At 34.9% G+C, this 22,933-nt stretch overlaps 1 protein-coding gene across 3 annotated transcripts in view; it reads right to left on the reverse strand.

Annotated features, from left to right (window-relative positions):
- Positions 1–309: 309 nt before the first annotated feature.
- LOC128986299 (claspin-like) overlaps positions 310–22,933 on the reverse strand; it is a 50,955-nt gene continuing 28,331 nt past the window's right edge. For all 3 annotated transcript variants that reach the window (XM_054406590.1, XM_054406593.1, XM_054406592.1), the window contains exons 8-20: positions 22,260–22,640; positions 21,900–22,013; positions 18,177–18,304; positions 17,537–17,612; positions 16,449–16,564; positions 12,656–12,735; positions 11,256–11,359; positions 9,304–9,610; positions 7,869–7,990; positions 6,799–6,923; positions 6,082–6,258; positions 3,477–3,644; positions 310–2,172 (exon numbers count right to left, since the gene is read on the reverse strand). In XM_054406590.1, coding sequence (XP_054262565.1) covers positions 2,050–2,172; positions 3,477–3,644; positions 6,082–6,258; positions 6,799–6,923; positions 7,869–7,990; positions 9,304–9,610; positions 11,256–11,359; positions 12,656–12,735; positions 16,449–16,564; positions 17,537–17,612; positions 18,177–18,304; positions 21,900–22,013; positions 22,260–22,640 — 2,021 coding nt within the window. In that variant the 3' untranslated portion in view covers positions 310–2,049. The remainder of the gene's footprint in view (positions 2,173–3,476; positions 3,645–6,081; positions 6,259–6,798; positions 6,924–7,868; positions 7,991–9,303; positions 9,611–11,255; positions 11,360–12,655; positions 12,736–16,448; positions 16,565–17,536; positions 17,613–18,176; positions 18,305–21,899; positions 22,014–22,259; positions 22,641–22,933) is intronic.

A 22,933-nucleotide genomic window follows, 5' to 3' on the forward strand; every position in this document is an offset into this window, starting at 1 on the left:
TGATTTTTGAAATTTGTTATTTTTTTATTTATTTTTATTTTGTGTAAGTAAGTTATTACCAGCCTTCTATAAATCAAGAGGATATTTATTTTTTTGGTAAACAAATGAAATATGAAAATTTGGCTCAAATTAAATGGAGCTGGTGAGAAAATATGCCTCCCGTAATTGGAGTGGAAAGGGTTAGACTGTTTTTTTTTGGGGTGTAAAAATAAAACTTAACAGGTAAAAAGTCAAACGAATGTGAATGTGATATAGAAAACAGAACAGAAATATAAATTACATAATGGTAAATGAATATCGAACTACAAATTAAGGAAAACAAATAATTTATTCTTTATAAAAATCTTACAAATATTTACAAAAGTCAAACTAGCATTTATCCTAAAAATCAAACAAGTCATAACTCTAAAAGGAGAAGTTCAGGACCCTTGATTGAATTGTGACTGCAGCAAGATATTCGCTGCAGTAAACCAGGATAGAAATATTTACTTCTGAATCATTTTCTGTTGCAGATATCTTAGTTCAATGTATCTCATTGCATACTTAGAAGGTGCACTGATAATGCAGATTGCAAGCATCAAGAGGGATAAACAATGGTGTAATTTTCAACTAAGTTATTTATGTTACTTAACAGCAGCAACTGATGTAACAATGGCATGTGAAAATGTTATCAATTTATGTTTTGAATAATAAAAAACCCTGACTGTTGCAGCTATAGTGATACAATACATGTGTTGATTACACATTTAAATCTGGGGTATTTTTTAAAATAAAATGTAATCACAAGTTTTAATGACCATGTGTAATAGGCCTACAATTAATCATAACAAACATATTGATCTACAATGTGTTCTATTGTAGCCTCCTCCAATACAAGGCTGCGGTGAGGGAAATGTAGCAACACTGCAGTCCTGACCTACAGAGCGCAATGTTAATGTTTACATGTTTATTATTATTGAGACCATTTAAAATTCAAAACTAAAACAAAACGGGATTAACAGATGGAGGTTTTATACATGGGTTTAAAGTTTGTACATATGGGCGTGACATGACAAAGCCACAGCGTAACATTATTGAAACTGACACGGAGTGTCTGTGGTGAGTGGAGGGGATTGCGGCCTTATGTTAGCGGAGGCTATGGTTCTATCCAACTGATTCCTTTCACTGGCAATTAGATGATTTCATCAGTCCCTAATAAGAGTTTAAAACATTTGAAGGTGAAGTTTTAAATGGGAAACTAGTTCTATGTACTACACTTAAACACAAAAGCATACATTATTTGTAAGATGCATTATTGTGAACTTTGAAAGAAATTAAGAGGATTATAGTGTTTTCAAATTTTTTACATGAAACTGAAAGTGGATGTTATCATACAGAACTTGTTTGGACAAAGTTAAAATAAAACTGAGTTAATGTTAAATTAACCTAAAATCATTCATAGACATGAACTTGAAATCAAGTGGTTGTCAGGAAAAGCAATGTTTCTTAATCAAATGGATAGGATACAATATACATTTAAATTTACATAATTTATGGTAAAATAATACATTATTTAATCTTCATAACGTATTTCACATAGACATAACCATTAGAAATCAGAAGTATGTTTGTTGACATAAGCATTTGAATTATGGTTTTGCCCCATACTAGTAAATATTATTTCACAAGGTGAATTCAATTTAAGTCCAGAGACAAAACCGTTAGAAAGAGTACCTTGATATTATATGTAACAGTATTATATGTAATTCCTGGATACTGTGATTAAAAATATGGCCACAATGAGCACTATGAGCTCAGTGTCCACTGTCCGTGACACTGGTTATTTCAAAATAGTAGGCTACAAGAGAATAAGTTAAAAATCTTTAAAATCATAACAAATTGTGTACTAAAACACACAATGAAATTATTTCAACCTGTTATCTCTATAAGATTATAGACATGACAGGTTGAAGTATGTATTGTAAACAGTAAAGTCAACTATTTTTTTTAAATAATAGAGCCATTTTAATTTAAAACCTAACTATTTACAGAAATTAAGTATTGTATAAACTATGATTGAACCCTTGTTAGAGCTTCGAAGAGACTTTTGTTGTTGGCAGTCTTTGGTTTTTGTATGCAAGGTTTCTTGGCAATGGGCAGAGGTAAATGAGGTTTCTTCCTTTTATTTTGTACCTATAACAAATCAAATATGAGCTCATAAATTATAAGTGTTAGCATACTAGTACTAACTACAGTATAGTTAAATAAATACCCCAGCCGCAGCCAACCTGCAGACTAAGTGAATTTCCATTTGCCTTATTTGATTTTCAATGAAATATATTCCAATAACATTAGGTTAAACGAGTACCTAGATTTGCTGCTACAGGGATGGTAATAAAGTTTGTTTTTTAGTAAAACATTAATAGCTTAGTACAAAATAAATAGATTTGCCAAGTTTGATAAAAATATATCCAAAAACAAGCAAACTACAACAGTTTACCTTGTATCTATATTCTATCTATCTATCTATCTATACTATTATAAAGAAGAGGTGGTATTTGTCTGTCTGTCTGTCTGTGTGTGTGTTTGTATGAGATAAACTAAAAAACTACTGAACCAACTGGGCTCAAATTGGACATAAATAAAGCTACAGCTCTGGGGATACATATATAACTATTCCCGCTTCAATATTTACTTCAGGACTCTGCCCCGCGGGCTTTCAAAGTTCTGAGGTGAGAGTTTGAAAAGTAAATATTGATTGGTCTCCATGGTAACAAAGAATAAACCCACAAAGTTGAAATGTAAACAAGCAGAACTGTCAAATGAATTTTGATTTCACATTTTTAATTTCCACACAGCTTCAGGTTCAAACATATTAAATATTGCACAAATATTAGAACAGAAAGGGTATGGATCATAAACATAACAAATGATGATCACCAAGAATATATGGAATAAACTTCGCCTAGTAATGAAATATACTATTATTAACATTCATTTGTTGTTATTGTAAGGTTAATAGGTATCCATGCGATTGCTTACAATCTAAGTTTACAACTGTGTTACAACAGCTGAATAAAAATACTTTTTATTCCCTAGGGAAAAAAGAGCTAATAAGATCTACAATTCATGTATTAAAAAATGGGGTTTTTGCTGCAATACGACAACAAATAATTTAAGGTTTTTAGTTAGCTAACTAGCCTACAGCAATGAGGCTACGATCTAAATTCTAAACTATTGGCAAAAGATCAACAGTACGTGGTACGAGCAGAACCACTGTAAGTTGAGGCGAGTCCTACTATTTTAAATAGCGCTCACTGAATTTGCAATGTTCCATTAAACTAGAACTTGACTACAATCCAGTTAGAAGAATCACTAAAATTTACATATTTTACATGGAATAAACATTCAACAACCTGTTAAAGAATGAATTTGTATTCAGTCTCATATAAATAAACTGGTACAAATTGGACCATGAAGCTTGATAGTTTACATACCAGTTCTGGTTTCTTCTCCTCCTGATCACCTTTTGTTGGACTAATTGATGCAAAAACAAAGTTCCTTGAGTTCTTGGGTTGATGGATGGGACCGTCTGAAGAGGATGAGACAATCTGAGCTATACGAGACAAGGTTTGCGCTCCTCTATTGAGGAACGAACCTCTCTTCTGCAACAATCATCAGAGGTTACATCAGGAATACTGTACAAGTCAAGTATACACTGAGATTAGTTAGTAATAGTGGGAAAACATCAGAATTAATATACTCACAGTATCAGCTATAGTGGAGATATAATTTACCAAAACAATCTTAAAAGATGCAATAATTACTCTCAGCCTTGACAGAAATAGTTTTCATTAAATTAAAACTATTAAAAGAGAAAAGTAGGACATAATAAATAGGTCATATCTTTCACAATATACTTGTTTTTGTTTAACATAAATATAATACATGTATGGAAGTTATTTATTTTAAATTAACATGTTCATAAACATGGTCTTTATTGATAATTAAATATTTGCTTGTGCCAGTAATTTGGTTTATCTTATTAACTATGGTTTGATTTTTAAAAGTGGTTGGCAGTTCTAGGTATTGTACATTCAAAAATTAAATTTCCTTCCGTCTGTATTTAGACATGCATTGGCTTTAGGTTTCTTTTTGCAAGAAATAAAACTTGTGTTCTCAAATTTTGATCTCAATTTATTGAAGTGATTTTCTTCATATCATTTATTTCGAGCAGTAGCCAGCTACTGTTATTAACTCAACAATTTAATTTATACCTACCTAGAAATTAAACAGAATTTTTAATACTAAGGTAAAACCCCCTCTTTCTCTGGTGACCTTTATGATCTCTGTATTTGTTGTCTACATGGGCCTCGGGCCTGTATGTGTAAACATATCAAATGAAGAAAGAGGTGGATCAGTTCCTCCAGTTAACTGTACTGATAGAAAATGCACAGGAGACACGAATGAAACCACATCATTGCTGGGTTGTATTTGTAGTCCATCACACTACTGACTGTGCCACCAACAGATCAAATGAAGAAAGAGGTGGGTCAGTTCCTCCAGTTAACTGTACTGATAGAAAATGCACAGGAGACACGAACGAAACCACATCATTGCTGGGTTGTATTTGTAGTCCATCACACTACTGACTGTGCCACCAACAGATCAAATGAAGAAAGAGGTGGGTCAGTTCCTCCAGTTAACTGTACTGATAGAAAATGCACAGGAGACACGAATGAAACCACATCATTGCTGGGTTGTATTTGTAGTCCATCACACTACTGACTGTGCCACCAACAGATCAAATGAAGAAAGAGGTGGGTCAGTTCCTCCAGTTAACTGTACTGATAGAAAATGCACAGGAGACACGAATGAAACCACATCATTGCTGGGTTGTATTTGTAGTCCATCACACTACTGACTGTGCCACCAACAGATCAAATGAAGAAAGAGGTGGGTCAGTTCCTCCAGTTAACTGTACTGATAGAAAATGCACAGGAGACACGAATGAAACCACATCATTGCTGGGTTGTATTTGTAGTCCATCACACTACTGACTGTGCCACCAACAGATCAAATGAAGAAAGAGGTGGGTCAGTTCCTCCAGTTAACTGTACTGATAGAAAATGCACAGGAGACACGAATGAAACCACATCATTGCTGGGTTGTATTTGTAGTCCATCACACTACTGACTGTGCCACCAACAGATCAAATGAAGAAAGAGGTGGGTCAGTTCCTCCAGTTAACTGTACTGATAGAAAATGCACAGGAGACACGAATGAAACCACATCATTGCTGGGTTGTATTTGTAGTCCATCACACTACTGACTGTGCCACCAACAGATCAAATGAAGAAAGAGGTGGGTCAGTTCCTCCAGTTAACTGTACTGATAGAAAATGCACAGGAGACACGAATGAAACCACATCATTGCTGGGTTGTATTTGTAGTCCATCACACTACTGACTGTGCCACCAACAGATCAAATGAAGAAAGAGGTGGGTCAGTTCCTCCAGTTAACTGTACTGATAGAAAATGCACAGGAGACACGAACGAAACCACATCATTGCTGGGTTGTATTTGTAGTCCATCACACTACTGACTGTGCCACCAACAGATCAAATGAAGAAAGAGGTGGATCAGTTCCTCCAGTTAACTGTACTGATAGAAAATGCACAGGAGACACGAATGAAACCACATCATTGCTGGGTTGTATTTGTAGTCCATCACACTACTGACTGTGCCACCAACAGATCAAATGAAGAAAGAGGTGGGTCAGTTCCTCCAGTTAACTGTACTGATAGAAAATGCACAGGAGACACGAATGAAACCACATCATTGCTGGGTTGCATTTGTAGTCCATCACACTACTGACTGTGCCACCAACAGATCAAATGACCAATCTGTATAAAGCATTTTTTCTCACTTGTTTCAATGACTTTTTAAAGCTATTTCTCAGAAAATTTCTAATGAGATATTTATTTTCACATGTTAAAAAAAATTAGACGGGCATATCAAATAAGAGAAGATATACTTCTCTTCTCTATATACTGATAATTCTAAGCTCATTAAAATCATGTTTAGCACCCTGGTTACTCACAGGTAATACAAATGGTTTCTTGGCATCAGGGGAGGCAAGGGGGTTTGAGAGAGTGGGGGGAGTCAGTCTCGGCTCCTGACTGTTACTGTTGAGTCTCTTCAGCGCCTTCTGTCCGAGTCTCAGCAGCTGACTGTCAGATTCCTCCAGCTCTAGTGACTCCATCTTCTCTAACTTACTCTACAACAAACACAATCACAATTACATTTCAGTACATATTCAGTGACAAGTCATTTTACTGATTGTACACCATAATAAGTACATTGAGACAACCCTTTTTGTTACTCCTGTCTCCTGTTTGAATTGGAAGATGCAAGCAAAGTCTTAGGAGCCTGCACTTGAATGTACTTTCTTTTTCGACTGCACTGCATAACACATATTTATATTTAATCAATCGTCTACCGTCTACTCTTCATAGCTCATAACTTTGGCTATTCAAAGTTACAGTAGTGTGATTTTCAGGTACATTTTGATGATGGTTTAAAAAAAGAAAATGCTAATGGTTCCAACTTACACCTTTAATTGGTTTGATAATGAAAAACTTCATTCATTCAATGTTTTAATCAGGTTTCTATTATTTTCCTGTTGTTACATAGAATACAACTTTTGTCTTATCGACTGTGGAAACAGTTAAGGTTGGTTGATCGAGAATCTACTGCATCCGTTAAAGTTGATCTCTTTATATAACAGTAGAAAAACTTTAAAGAAACCAACACTAACTTTATGTTCTTGTAGAAATAGCTCTCTCTCGTGCCGTGTCTTCCTCCAATTTTCTTCATCTTCGTCTTCTTCTCCCTTTTCTTCATCTGAGTCGAGTTCAGCTTTATTGTCTCCCTCGCCAAAAGCTAAAATCACAGTAAAAAAGGTGCCTGAAAATCTTATATGAAAATAACAATACAGCTTCTAAAATTATTTTACAATCTACAAAAGACAAATAAGGTGTGATCTTCTTTCAGAACCGCTGAAATTGGTTTTTACAGTGTATTTTTTACCACATCCTTTAGTATCTCCATTTAGAAGGATATCTAATCAATATAATCATACTGTGTTAGATATACAACTTCTGAACATTTAATTTAGATTGTCTACATAATAATGTTAAACTAACAAAGTATACTTTACCGAAACTATAAACAAACTGAACTCATTCTGAAAACGAACGCTCACTCCATACCAGTTATCCAAACTGAAAACGAACGCTCACTCCACACCAGTTATCCAAACTGAAAACGAACGCTCTTGTTTGTATAATGTATTTACTACGAACAGCTGTAATTATTACAAATTATTCGTCTTTTTAAGTAAACATAATCTTTTCTTCATAAGAAATACATTAGGATTTTGATGGCCTATGGGGCAAAGCCCGAGGAATTTTATTGCAGAAATTGGTGAAAGGGGGCGTCTACATAAAAAATACTTAATTTTGACACATCGTTTGTAAAAATCCGTTCATTATTAACGGAGGAGTAGTGTTTCGTAGAAATCGCCTTCACGTATTATAAGGATGAGTTTAAACAATACCAATCTGTGTACTGTGTAAGGTTATCACTTGTATGGAGTACCCTGCCATGTCGAGTGCTGTGTGATTTTTCCAATAATCTTAATATGCTTCAAATTATCATATCTTATGTAAAACAAAATGTAATTACAGAGTCAAAAAATATGAGCCTTGTATACAATTTTTAATTAAGTTGATTGCTTGTCTATAGGTGATTTTCACAAGGAATATTTTGTCCTTCACTATTTACCTACACAAATGTCAAAGCTCTCTTTAGCATGAACAAACTTACCTAGGTTGTTGGACCAGCGGAACAGCCGCTCTCTCTTGTTGTCTGAATGAAGCTCTCCGTCTTCAAGCAGCATCTCTTGTAACAGCTTCACCTGCTTCTTATCCTCCTTCATCATCTCCTTCCTACAAACACAAGTTTGTACCTTTAGAATCTTATGTTGACAACTACAATTGTTTATGTAAAGCTGGCTCCATTAGAAATCAGCTAACAATTAACACTCTAAATAATAATCAACTAACAACAATTAAAGAAAAAGAACTAAGGTGAATAAATCCTTAAATTTTAATAAGGAATCTTTGGCCATCTGCCTTCAAACCGAGGATCCAGCACATCAGGAACATTATGGGAATACAAAATTATTACTACTATACTAGATGAAGCCGACATCTACAAAATGGTATAGCATCTTTAGACCTGTTTAGAAGAAAGTTCGATTGAAGTTGTTAAATATTATTATCAGTTTCAACAATTTAAAAATTAATTTTGTAACCTATTTAAGAGTGAAGAAAAATATGGGTTGTCAACGGTTTTTATGATACTGACGTCAGTGAGTATGGACTTTGTGGACAATTTTTGGTCAAGGGGATGGAGTTTCATTCATTACCAGAAGGTGGATCATTCATGTGTTAATTCCTGATTGACTCTGAACATTGTTTGACACGCAAGTTTGGGAGGATAGTTAAGTAAATTAGTTGTATTAGGATAAATCAAAGCTGGCTATGCAAGCTTTCGGCCTGTGTAAAATATCTCCGTCCTCTGGTCCCTAACATGTCTTTCATGTAAATCATTTGGTAGCAGAATCAGCACGCTTAAATTAGTCTCACAGTACTGTATCACATCATCACCGTCATTGTCATTACATAACGCTACATACATAACACCAACATTTCCATCCCACCGTCATCTTGCTAACGCTACAGTACCAACAACAAAAGGAGAAAATTATATTTTGCCACTGACAGAGTGTTGATGTCAAAAACCTACATTCAGAAATCTAGAGCATCTTTTACATCACATCAAGTATAGTACCAACAACTAAAGGAGAAGATTATATTTTGCCACTGACAGAGAGTGTTGATGTCAAAAACCTTTATTCTGAATCCTAGAACATCTTTTACATCACATCAAGTATAGTACCAACAACTAAAGGAGAATATTATATTTTGCCACTGACAAGAGAGTGTTGATGTCAAAAACCTATATTCTGAAACCTAGAACATCTTTTACATCACATCAAGTATAGTACCAACAACTAAAGGAGAAGATTATATTTTGCCACTGACAGAGAGTGTTTATGTCAAAAACCTATATTCTGAAATCTAGAGCATCTTTTACATCACATCAAGTATAGTACCAACAACTAAAGGAGAAGATTTTATTTTGATACCAGCACACTCTGCAACAGCTGGTCTGTATAGATATAGATGATACTCACATGTGTATCTGGTCAAGTTGTTGCTTGAGGCGTCGCTGGTCTATCTTCTCCCTGTCTGCCTCTTCCATCTCCAGAGTGTCCAGTCCTCGCTCATCTTCATCCTCACTACTCCACTCCTCCTCAGACAGCTCTGCCTCCACATCCAGGAACTGTCCCGCTGTCTTCGCAACTTCCACCTCATTCTCCTCTGAATCGTATTCCACTTCACGTTCAACAGGATTCTCCTCGTCACTGTCATTTTCGTTAGTTTCATCTGCTTCTACCTCTGCTTCGTCTCCTTTTTCATCGTCACAGTTGTCTTCTTCGTCTGTGAAGTTGATTAGTGAAGTGATTAAAATTTTTTAAATTGAAGGAAAATTACACAAAAAGGGGGAAACATTTAATTATTTTAATATTTATACATTGTACATGTTTTGTATTGGTGCAGTTTACCAAAAGCTTATTTAATTTTTTTTTATAACTGTATTGAGTAAAAATGTTTAAAAAAATTATGAAGAAGTCAAAACTATTTCACAACGGCTATAACCAGGGGCGGATTAAAGGGGGGGGGGGCTGCCCCCCCCTTGGCAAAATGAATTGTGAATATTTATATACAGTAATCTTCCACAAAATAAAATGATGGGGTAAACATTTTTCTCATTTTGATTTCATAAATACAATCAGACATGATTTTACAATTTGTTTCTGTGTTTCCCCCCAAGATATAGCCTTAAATCCGCCCCTGGCTATAACGAAAAACATCTTTTACATTAACTGAAGTGTTTTCAAACAATATTGTAACTAATTATTTGAAATACATCAAGCTATTGTGGTAGTACATGATTAAATGCCATTAAAGGCTATACTATCCTCCAAGGTGGTTACTAAGTTCCCTGGATTTGTTTAAAAACTTGCTTAAATTATATATCTAATGCCCCTATTAACAAACATCTCCAATATTATTATTAGTGATGGACGGGATTGAATTTTTAGTTCGGGACGGGGACGGGACGGGATTTTTATTTCTTCCAAATTTTCGGGACGGGATTTTTTCCTGTGCATAAAAAGAAAGTATTGAGTATTGCAGTTACCAAAGAAGACAAACAAAATCAATTTTTACCATTTGTGGCACTGATTTATAAATAAAAAAAATGAGTAAAAATTTACAGGTATAGAAACTTGTGACTCGCGGTCAAAATGACTCGCAGTCACGGTGCGATCGTCAAAATGACTCGTGGTCACGGCGTGATCATCGGTATGACTCGCAGTCTTGGCGGGATTGTCCGTATAACTCCGCGATCACGGCACGATCGTGGGTATGACTCTGCAGTCACTGCGTGATCATCGGTATAAATCTGCGGTTACTTCCCGATCGTCGGTATGACTCCTGATCACAAGGTCGTTGGTATGACTCACGGTCACGGCGTGATCGTCGGTACGACTCACGGTCACGGGGTGATTGTGGTATGACTCGCGGTCACGGCGTGATCGTCGGTGTGACTCGCGGTCACGGCGCGATCGTCGGGATGGCTCGCGGTTTCGGCGGGATCGTCGGTATAACTACATGGTAACTTCGCGATCGTCGGTATGACTCCACGGTAACTTTGCGATCGTCGGTATGACTCCACAGTAACTTCGCGATCTCGGTATGACTTGGCAGTCAAGGCGTGATCGTCGGTATTACTAGCGGTTTCCTGCGATCGATGGTATGACTCCGCAGTTACGGCGCGATCGTCGAAATGACCTCGCCTCCTGCGTTCACGGAACTATCGTGAACATCTCTCGCGATAGCGGCGTCATCGGCACTCGCTAATCGGTCAAATCGCCGTCGATCGGATCAAATCCCGTCCCGAAAAATTCCCGAATCAAATGTTATCCCGTCCCAAAAATCAGGAATATTTTTTTCCTGAAATTTCGGGACCCGTCCATCCCTAATTATTATGGTACTTACAATATTAACTTTTAATGCTTACCTGAAAAATTCAGTTTTTTGACCTTTTTTGTAGTAGTTTTGGTTTTAAATTCTTCTTCGTCTTCTCCCTGAACACTGTCTAAGTCATCATCGCAGTATGATTTTCTGTAAATTATAATACCATTTGATTATCATTTATTGATTGTTTAGATACAAATAAACGATATCAGCAATCTGAAATACTTTCCCCCATTAGCTTGTCAAAAACCTTTATCATGGGTGGTGGGAGTAACTATGATATTTTATAGGGAAAATCACAAAAGTTGCAAAATTTTTTGATTTTGAACCATATTTGTTACAGCAATGTTGGGTTGCACAATTTTGTTTAGGAAATGGGATCTGTACAATTTTTTTTAGAATTTAAAAGACCATAGTATACTAATTTTAATCAAAACCGGTTTTTTTCTATAACCGATTTTTTGTTATTTTGTGGTTTTTTAATGGAAAATTACATAATTTTCAATAACTTTTGAACCATAATTTTTACAGGAATGGGATTTTTACAAAATTTAAATTAAATTTTACAAAATACTAAATTTTTATAAAAACCGTTAGGGCCATTTAGAGAAAATCTGATTTTTCTGTTATTTTATGGGTTTTTATGGGAAAATCACCATTAAAAACTAAAATGTCTAAAAAGTTAAAAAAAAACGCCTAGAGAAACCATAGATTACACAAAATACACAATACACAAATAGATACACAAAATTTCATCAAAATCGGAGAACAGGTGTGGTCTGTAGCTCTGTACACATCCACACACACACACACACACAGACATCACTTCGAAAACCACTTTTTTGGGTTCAGGGGGACCCAAAACGGATATATCCACTTAAAACTCAAATTCAAAAATTTTGACAAAAACAATATTTTCTCTTTAAACTATAGGGGGAGAAAGTAAAAAGGAAAGTAATTTTAAATTTCTTCACAAACCCAACCTTAACGATAGGTTTAAGAGATATGACACATTGTGTCTAGGTAGGGTTTTAATAATAAACAAATTAACACCAAGCAAATTTAAATCAATTTAATGCCCTTTCAATATCAGTTCAGCTTTACCTCAAATTACATGTGCCATAGTGCACAAAAGAAAGAGTAAAGTCATTGAACTCAATTCTTTGAGACAGCAACACACACTTTGGTACTTAGGTCTAGTCATTTAGTATTAAGCACATTGCATGTAATTTTGAGCATAGGAGTGAAAAAATGAAGAATAAGAAACCCACAAATGTTTAATTTAAAATACATGAACTGCTCCGATGCAAATATGCTCCAATGGTATTGAAGCATGTAAATATAATAAAATATTAAGCTGAATTTGGATGAGGGGAAAGTGTATGAGAGTAAATGGAGTAGCTTTGTTACTGATTGAGATAAGAGGAAGGAAACTACACTCACCCTGTACTTGCTGTTAGTTTCACAGGAGTCACTTGATCTCTAGACAGCTGAGAGTCCTCAGTGAGGAAAAGATCAAAGTCCTAAAACATATTCAAGTATTGTCTATTGTGTTTATGTTTTCTACTTATTCATTTGTACACGGCAATAACCATTTTACATTAAAAGTTTCTTCATTTTTGATACAAACATAAATATGCCCATGCAAAATGAAAGATATCTACAAAAGGCAAAGCCCTCACTGACTGACTCACTCACCACTAATTCTCCTACTTCCCATTTACCTAGGAGACTCAAATTTGGTACACTGATTCTTTAAGCATTGAATATGAAAACTAAGTAGTTTGCATTCTGATCTGACTTTCGTGGCTCTGGAGTTCCCCATGTTAACCTTATTCATATTTAAAAGGAATTCATGAATCTTAAGAGCTGTTTTAATTAAACAAGTTGGTTCTAAGATGTTCAATAGCATTATAAAGTACAAGGGTTCAGCACTAATAATAATGTCTGGGAGACGGAGTAGCGTGTTAATAATTTTAGTGCATTACTGATCAAGTCAATGATATGGAAGGAAGGAACTAATAGACAATAGACAATATTTTTTATTAGTATTACATATTCATTGAAAATAGTACAGCGTAATATTTACAGGTGGATTACAGAAACATTTCATTTTAAGGTCTTGAGATGAATTCTTTTTCGGTGTAGAAGGGTCTTTCTAGCAGCCAGTCTGTGAGTTTTTTCTTGAAAGTGGATGAATTATTCTGCTGTTTAGTTGTTCTGGAAGGAGGTTAAAGTATTTAGCTCCTTAGTAGGATGGGTTTCTTTCAGTGAGTGATAGGTTGTGGATTGGAAGGGTGAAATCTTATGCATGTCTGGTATTGTAATGGTGTAGGTTCCTATGTCTGGATTGGTGGGTGGCTATTGCATGTAGGATGATTTGACTCCTGGATGTGGAATGACACTACAGTGAATATCTTTTGTTCTTTGAGCGGTCCACAGCAGCTGTCTTGTTCTCCAATGCCAACCAAACACCTGATTGCCCTCTTTTGTTGGATGAGAACGTGTTCTAGGTTGAATGCAGTGGATCGACCCAGACCTCTTGCCATATCTCAGATGAGATTCACAAAGAGCGTAATATGCTACCTTCGCTGCATCTGTTCCACTTATTTGTTTTATCCTTCTGATGACGCAAGTGGCTGAAGAAAGCTTTTGCATAGTAGGTCTCTGTGAGGTTTCCATGTTAGTTTGGAGTCAATGGTCATGCCAAGGTACTTTGTATGTCATTTTTTCGAATGTAAAAACAACATTCGCAAAAAAAAACAACATGTATGTAGCATGTAAAGCTAGGCCTAGGCATGCGTGTTACGTGTTTTTAAATGTTTTTAATGTATGTAAATTATTTGTGAACTTTGACGACCTTCGGAAGAAGTGATAATGTCCTTGGAAAACCTGAAGATGGCTCTGTTATGAGCCGAAACTAGTTGTTTCACAACCACTTGGGATTGTCGACATTACAGGTATTTAAACCACTTTAATTGTACTTTGTATCTTTTTTCTTTTCCAGGCCAGGTAGGGTGATTTCTGTGGGGGCACTTCTGTTACTAAAAATAATTTGTACGGTTTTATTTTTGTTAAGAACAAGGTCATTTTCTTCGCAGCAGTGTTAGGCCTTGTTGAAATGTGCTAGTGTGTCTCTATCTAATATTCGCATTGACTTATTTGCAAGAGTGAGGACTGTGTCGTCTACGTACATGACAGTGTGACAGGCCTTGCAAATCTTCTGGCAGGTCGTTTGTCAGGAGTAGGAACAGTACTGGTCTCAGTACTGACCCCTGTGGGACACCTATATGTATGTCGGTGGTTTCTGAGTGGGCTTTGCGTTTTGTGTTGTTTTCAACGTAGTTTATTCCAACCTGCTGCTTTCTGTCTTTCAGGTAGCTTCTGAACCATCCTGCTACCTTTCCCCTAACCTAGAACTAGAAGCCATGGGTTCTAGTTCTCTCAGAAGCTGTTCATGGATTAGACAGTCAAAAGCTTTACTGAAATTGAGAAAGAGGGTGGTAGCTATTGAGCCATCTTCAAGCTGGTCCAGTATATACTCTGTGAACTGTATTAGGGCTGTGGTTGTTGAGCAGCCTTATTGCCTTTGTATTAGGCTTTGCCAATGCATAGTTCCATCTCAAGAGCTTTAATATACATGCTTTTAAATCTTGCACATTCTTAACCCAAATTTATTTTGCTTTGAAGTGTTTTGTTTTTGTTATTCTCATCGGGCAAGTTTGATCTAATATAAATTGGATATATTTTTTTATTGTTATATGCTTCAGAGACATCTACAGTTGTCAGAACTGCAAGCCAATTCTGTAATTGCAGTTTATCTCTGAAGAGGTCCATGGTCCTGTTGTTGATTATTCTTTTTATTTTTTTGTGATTTTCCAAATGTAGCTTTGTTAGGGTCAGGGTGGCTATTTGGGCGGAGTGGTCAGATAGACCTGCTAGGATTACTGATGTTTCAATGAGTTTAGTATCAATGTAGGAGCAAATTCAGTCTATTGGTTTCAGTTTCGCTTGTGATTCTGGTTGGGGGTAGCAGAAGCCTTTGGATGTTGTAAGACTCAATGTAGTCTTCTAGTTTTGTGTTGTCATTGTTTTCAATTAGATTATCAACATTTATGTATAGATATGAATGTTTTGAGTATGTCAATAACGTGAAAACTTGTTGACCAATTGAGCTGATTTTCCCATGAATAGAGCAAATATAATTAGGCTTCTTAATGAACATAGTCATCTTTTATTTTAATACCCTCCTAGGGCTCTGCCCTGACAGCTTGAAAAGTTTCTATGTTATTCTCATGATTACACTTAATATTAGAATTGCCAAATTGATGTAAACCCTGTGTTTGAAAATGATTTTGTTGCCTGTTGGTGCATTATCAAAATTGTGGACATTTATTTATGAATTAATAACTTTTCATATAATAGATCTATAGAACATAATTATTATTCTCTTTAGCGTTTGCTTCCCGATGCGAAGCACAGGTATGGCGGCTAATCCAATTTTCTAAAAAATACTTATGAAGTCAAACGGGACGAAGCCCGTGGGTTGCTAGTCATAGATAAAACATATTACCTTAGTAGATTTCTCATTTTTATGGATCAGCTGAAGCCAATTTTATTGTCAGTTTTGTACGGTGCACTGTAGAGGTTGTGTTTTGTTTACACGTCGGTTGTGTGTCGAGTCTCAACTCAAAGCAGCTTTCCACAATGTGAGTGAAATCACACGGTGGTGCACTGCAATCCCGTGGACATTCACATCAAGGTAGTTAATACCATCTAGAACACCAAGCAGCCGAAGAAAGCGCCTCTGGACCATGTTCAGGGAGTTACAGTGGCCAACCTGATGAGGAGACCACACAGGAGAAGCATACTCCAAAATGGGACGGACAAGAGAGTTGTACAAGACCTCCAATGATGCTGTAGATAGAGAATTTTTAGAAAACCTTGCAATAAACCCAAGAACAGAATTATCTTTTGAACAAATTTTAGCAATATGAAGTCCAGGGTCCAAGCATGGTGTGAGATGAACTCCAAGATCCTTAACCGATAGGGTTCTGCCAGGGACGCGCCGTGAAGACAGTAGTTAAAGGACAGCAGCGATTTGGTTCTTCCCAAACATCTCTTAAGTAAGTGATTTTAAAGAACTATTACCGAGAGTTGTAGCATAACGTTATCTAATATTAAACCCCTTATTTTATTCAAAACAGGAAACGTGTGTTAGCTCATTCCACATTACCTGGTTTTCTTCACTTTCCTGTAGAGGCTGGGAGGTGAACTGCCCAGAACACATATTCTCCAGGTCCTGGGAACAAACCTGCGGCGATTTTTCTACAAGGTTAGGGATGCCTCGGACTGTATAAAAAAAGTCAAAACTCATCAAAGAAAACCCTTGAACTAGTTATATACGACCAAGAGCCAGTAACCAAAAAGTTATTATGTATGTGTACTTTTATAAGTTAGTTAATACCATGATGCCAAGTACCAAGTTTAGCCTATAATCCAAAATTCTTAAGTAGCTGGTCCTAAATGAAATTTCAGTCCTGAACTACAAAAAAAAGAAGTAAGGTAAAGAGGAAACACGCTTTTAGCTCTTGTATGTTGTGCCGGAAATATATACTTGCAATGAGCAGAAGCCGAACGGTGAGCACTATTCAGAAGAAATTTCATAGGGCACAGGGTCTTCATCCACCGTAAGCTATGTAGAGTTATGCATGAGTTATGTACATGAGATACCAGCAATAGTACTAGACACCACTTAAGTGTGCCATGGACTATGGAGTAAATATCCTCTTCTCCTTACTTCTCTATAACTACAACCAATGAAGGCAAGGAAACCTGGCAGCTGTTTTATTTATGTAGTCTGTGACATGTATTTTTAATAAGAATTCTATTAATACATAACCTAGATCTCTTTTCAACCTTTTTTTCACATATTCACTAACGCCAGACTTTGGTTCAGCCATCTCTAGGCTGAGGACAGTTAGAACCATTGGCGGATCTGACTTGTCCCAACTTCAGGGGTAAGGGATATTCATTGTATCCATATTAAAACGTATACAAATGGTGTCTGCTTTTGCTTGTTGGATCACAGTCTGTATTTTAAAAACCTATTACAATCCACTGATCCTGATTATTTTAAAACTATTTTTTTTATATAAGATACAGTTTATTTAACTTTTTACAACACAAATATCTGAGCAGACATTTCTCGTCATTCTTCAGTACATTAATTGGTCTGGCAAGTTTTCAATTCAACTTTAAAACCTAAGATATTGATAAACTTGACTCGAGTTTGTAAGCTAAGGAACATACGCATAGGCCTACCTGGTGTATCAACTTGGGGACTGAGGAAATCCTTGCATGGGGTTGATGGAGCACTCCAGTTGTATTTGGTGCAATCCTGAAAACCCAAGATAACAGACATCAACAGAAGCATCAATTAGTAAATTTGTGAATTATTAAAATTTAATATTCTTCAAGATTTTATAATGTAACTACTCCTTAGAGAGACACAAGTTTCCAACCATCAAAGAAGATTATCTAGCAGTAGGAGCTACGTCAATTGCAGAGTATTCTTGCCATGATTATTTTCTACAAGCCTTTCTTCTTAATTTCAACTCTTGCACCTCCTCTGGTATACATCTCCAGTTTACTGCATTCCTTTATTGAGAGGAACTTCTAACATCGACCTTGAGAGAATGCTCATATACTACAATCAGACGTCTAGCAGGCCTCAACTACCAAAGTTATTGCAAAAAAGCCTAAAAATAACTCCAATTACTCAATTCAATCATCTGCAAGACGGATTCAATCATTTGCAATATTAGTCATGCATTATGATTATATTGATTATGTGTCATTCAATACAGAGATTCATTAAATTAAGGTATTGGCATATCAATACCTAGGATTTGAACCTAGTTTCAGTCTCTTTTGTGAGGTTTTACCCCATAGCTTTATTTACCATATTTTCCAAAGCTGTTAGCTGAAATCCAGGAGAAGTAAAAGGTGTTTCAGGAAGTTTTTCTTCAACATCTTCTTGTTCATCTAGGGGACGTGGTTTTTGAAAAGATGGCAATTCCTCTTCATCAGCTAAAAAAATAAAATTTGGTCATCATAAGTTTTTATAACCTTATGAAATTGTAATAGTTTGAAATATAGATAAAAATATAACAGCTCTATTTTCTAACAGTTCAATTATCAATTTTCCTTAAAAAAAAAAAAAACTAGTGTGCCTGTTGCTTGAAATTGAGCAATTAATTGTCAACTACTGGTATTATACAGGAGTTGTTTTAAAACTAATTACACTCATAATTTTCTGTCAGTTTAAAGACTCAACTAAAAAAAAGCTTATGTAATTAGTGGAAATACTCACAATGTTAATAACAGTTTTATATAATAATAAACACTTCTTGTAAATATTTGATCATTTTTCAGAATTTTGACTGGCCTTATTTTTTTAGCGTTTTCTTCAAATAATGCTTTTTTTTTGTCCTAGGACGCTAGGCACGAGCCCGGAATTTTTTTCACATTACTTCAGGCTAGACCTAGAGGTAACCCATAGAGAATACCAGTAAACATTTATTATTTATTGCATGTATTCATTTGATCTGACATTAGGTGCGTTTACATTACCACCGTGACAACACAGTGTGTATATTTCGTCCAAAGTAAGTTGCCAAAGTAAGTTGGATATCAGATTTGGCAAACATTTTTCATCTATCCTAGTGAGTGTGTATCTGGATTCCTTAGTTAGACCAGGCTTCTCTTCTTCTACTCTTCTCAAACGCATAAGATCTCTTATTAATTGTCTCCTCCTGCTGTTTTCAATATTTCTTCTTTTAACCCGAGGATTTTTTTCTCTATAGACTTTTGTGAAAAGAGTAGACTATGAAAATTAAAATGTTAACACTTTTTCAGTAATTTGATTTTGACAAATTTTTGCTTTCAATTTCGAATTGCTTCACATGTGTAGGCCAATACATGTTTAAAAAAACAATGAGATAATAGCTATTTACATTACAAGTGTAGTAAGAGCGTTTTTACATCACGCAGGTGAATGTTGTGCAACGAGCGGAAGCGAGTTGCATAATTCACCGAAGTGATGTAAACACGCTCTTGCGTAACGTGTAACGTACAAGATTTTACCTGACCCGACAATATTCAGGAGGTTATGAGCAATATGCTTCATTATCAATTTCACTCATCTTCTAACAGTAACGTTCATTTACAAACAAAAGCTAGGTTAGGAAAATTCTTCAAAGCATAACAATAAAATTTAAACACACAGCTGATTTCTAGCGTTGAACGTCGTTGACTCCATAGAGGTATATTTTTTAAGTTATCCACTCAATGTTATTTAAATGGGTTTCATTACATCACCGAGTGAGTTTTTTTCAACTTTACATCACTCGAGAAGTAAGGAAGTTGTATACATCACGCTTGGGATAGGGAACTTTAACATGGCGGGTTAGGTAAATATACATAATTTTAAGATCACCATTTGCTACATAATTCGCTTTGATATACATTGTTTTAATCATGATTATATGTTACTACAACACTTTCTGAGGAGTAGAAACCATATATTTTCTTATGTCATTGACTTTGGATATTGCAAGTAGATTCACATCCTATTAAAAGCTTAATTTGACGTAAGTTTCTTGTATGGTTACGTAAAGGGGCACTGGTGTAAGCAAAATGTTTACGCCTAGAGTATTTTCAATCTACTCATTTTGCAATTGACATTAACTATTTTTCCGTTAAATTTAGTGTTTAGAAAACACCTGCTTAAATAAAACAATTACATTAAGAGAAATTTTTTACCACATTTTTTATAATTGAATACCCTATAATTGACTATAACTTTGAACAAGGATGGTACACGTGAAGCTATTTTTTAGTTTCTTAAGCAATGTTTGTAACTGTTTATACGTTTCAGAAATCGAATAATCAGTGGTAAGTTGGCAAATGTATATGCCATGAATAACAGAACAGGTAAAGTGAGTAGTGACACTCGATGATAGTGTTGCCGTATTACTATAAACCAGCTGTTTCTAAGTTTCTTTATGTTATTATTTGTTGTTATTTTATTCACGTTTGTGAATTTTTGAATTAAGTTTGTGTTTTTTTTTACGAAAGTTTGTAAAAGCTTAGTGTTATTTTCATTTTTTTTTCTTATTTCCTAAATGTGAATTTTTTAATAAGTGTAGGTAAAGATGTCTGACCAAAATTGAAGCATTTTTGTAAATATATATATATATCTTTTATGTGACTTCAATATCAATAAAATGCTTTATTTGCTTTGCACAGTACCATATTCCATGCTGTATTCGTACTTTTTTAGCCTATTCACTTTATAAGTCATAAGTATTTTATTGCATAAAACATTTTTCATTACAAAAGCAATGGTGAACAGATGCATGGTCAATCAATAAGTTATAAAAACTAAAACTAAAAAGTTACAACAAAATACAACAAGAACAGTACAATTGAGAGAGAGTTACCAATTCAAAAAAGTTAGAAGAAAGACAAATTTAAATAAATATCTTGAAGCAATATCAGAGAAAAAAACAATTAAAATCATTCTGTGTCATATTTCACATAAACTAATGGTCAATTAATGTCACGGTCATTTAGGAAATCTGCCAGGAAGTAATATGGTTTCTCCACCAATAATGCTTTAGTCAACATTTTAAATTTTTGTGGTGTATAGGATTTTATTTTTGAGGAGATCTTATTATATAGACAAATCCCATATAGATGGGGGTTTTTTTTCAAAATGAGAGTTTTTATGAATTGGATAATTTAGCAGATTTGGGTTTCGGGTATTATAACTATGAGTGGGTCTAAATTCATCAAAAAGTGTATTATTTAAATTAAAAAAAATTTACTGTTTCATAGATGAACAAAGAAGTCAATGGCATTATTTTAATGATAAGTTAGGGATACAAATTTATTGTAGCCTATATTTTAAATAACTCGATTACTATTGAATTAAAATTGAAACCGTTCGAATACGTTTACGGTATTTTGGGACGTGTATCAGTGCTACTTACATCGTTCTATGTAGCTTGATATTTTCGTATCACTTATCTGAATTAAAAGACAGAGAATGTCATTAAACTATGTAGTATAGTTGAATTATATTTCCAAAATGGTGGATATGTAACTATTTCATAATAGATTTAAAGATCATTCCAAAGGCACGGGAACAGGTAATAGTTTGATTAAAGATTCTGTTGAAAAAATTTGCTATAATAATTTTCTAAATTCAGTACCGGTAACGTAAAAAACAGCAGAAAGTTTACAGTTTATACAACTACTCTTGCAACAAAGATTTTAACCAGCATTTCAATATTGGTGGTAAGTAAGTACCAAATATTAAAATTAATATGCATAGCAAACATTATCATTTGTACCATCACAATTTATATTGGTGGATTGTAGGATGGTGGACTCAGTGGACTCAGAACTCCACGACAGATTTGGTGGTATTGGTCTTGACCAGTTTTGGGGGAGAATTTGCGTCATAAGCCTTGGGGGGGGGGGGGGATGGGCACCCCTGGACCTATAGTAATAGCTTATTTTCTATACTGTATTAGAAATTCGCTAATATTCTCTACATGGGAAATAGGCTAATATGCCTTATGTGGAAAATTCGCTAAAACCTTACATCTCTACTCACTTGAATATTTTAATAGTTCTTGAGATGAAAACATATCAGATGTTTTGGTTCGTGGTAGAGACAACTTCTTTTGAGGAGGTCTTTTGATGAAAAAATCACTGATGACATTGGGTCCTAGAAATAAAAAAAAATTAAGTCAGCTTTTTTATTTCTAAAAAGCAGAATTTACAAACAAATATCTGCAATCACTGTTTTCATCGATCTTCTTTTTCTTATAGATGGATATTTGTTAAAGACACAATGGATTACCCGAATAAAAGTTAAGCTATAAACAAATTGAAGCCTTTCTTTTTAACTATTTGAAACTTTTAGTCTTTGTTTAGTTTATTTTAGATTATATAAAAACTAAAATTAGTTTACCTTTACTGTCAGTTTTCTTTTCAAAGCTTCTGTCTTTTACATCTTCTGCTTTCTCTGGCGAATCTTTCTTATCTCTGCTATCCATATCCGTTGAAGAGCCATCAGATTCATCTCCGTTATCACTGTTATCATCATTCTGATCATGATTCCTCTTACTACTTTTTCCTCTGTAAATCTCCTCTTCAGATTCATCTGCTTCATCATCAAGGAAAACACTTCTCGGTTTCCTTCTTTTCTCAGCTAGTTCATCATCCATTTCATTATCTTCGTTTTCACTGACATCTTCCTCCTCTTCTACTTCTTCTTCTGTTTCATCATTATCTTCATCATTCCCATTGTTTTCAATTTCATCTTCAATTCCATCACACACCTCCTTTTCACCTGAAAGACACTCTTTAAATGGTTTGACAATATTTGAAATACAACAAGCAGTTATTTAATTCCATAAGATATATAGTAGGGTATGGCATTACAAACACTTCATCCCCTCTTCACAAGGTACATTTTGGAAATTCTGAGACAGTATTTTTTTATCATTTCAGTTTCCAGACTAGCAAAATCAATTTATAATACTACAATAGAGTCCCAGTGTTCAAAACTAATCAGGCCTTGTTTGAATTAGTGGCAATGGCAATTCAGAACAAGCTGATTATATTTGGATGAAAATGACTTTG

This window comes from Macrosteles quadrilineatus, unplaced genomic scaffold (genome assembly GCF_028750875.1).
Source record: "Macrosteles quadrilineatus isolate MER2022 unplaced genomic scaffold, UCM_ALF_1.0 Scaffold_2__2_contigs__length_208266976, whole genome shotgun sequence".
Lineage (NCBI taxonomy): Eukaryota > Metazoa > Arthropoda > Insecta > Hemiptera > Cicadellidae > Macrosteles > Macrosteles quadrilineatus.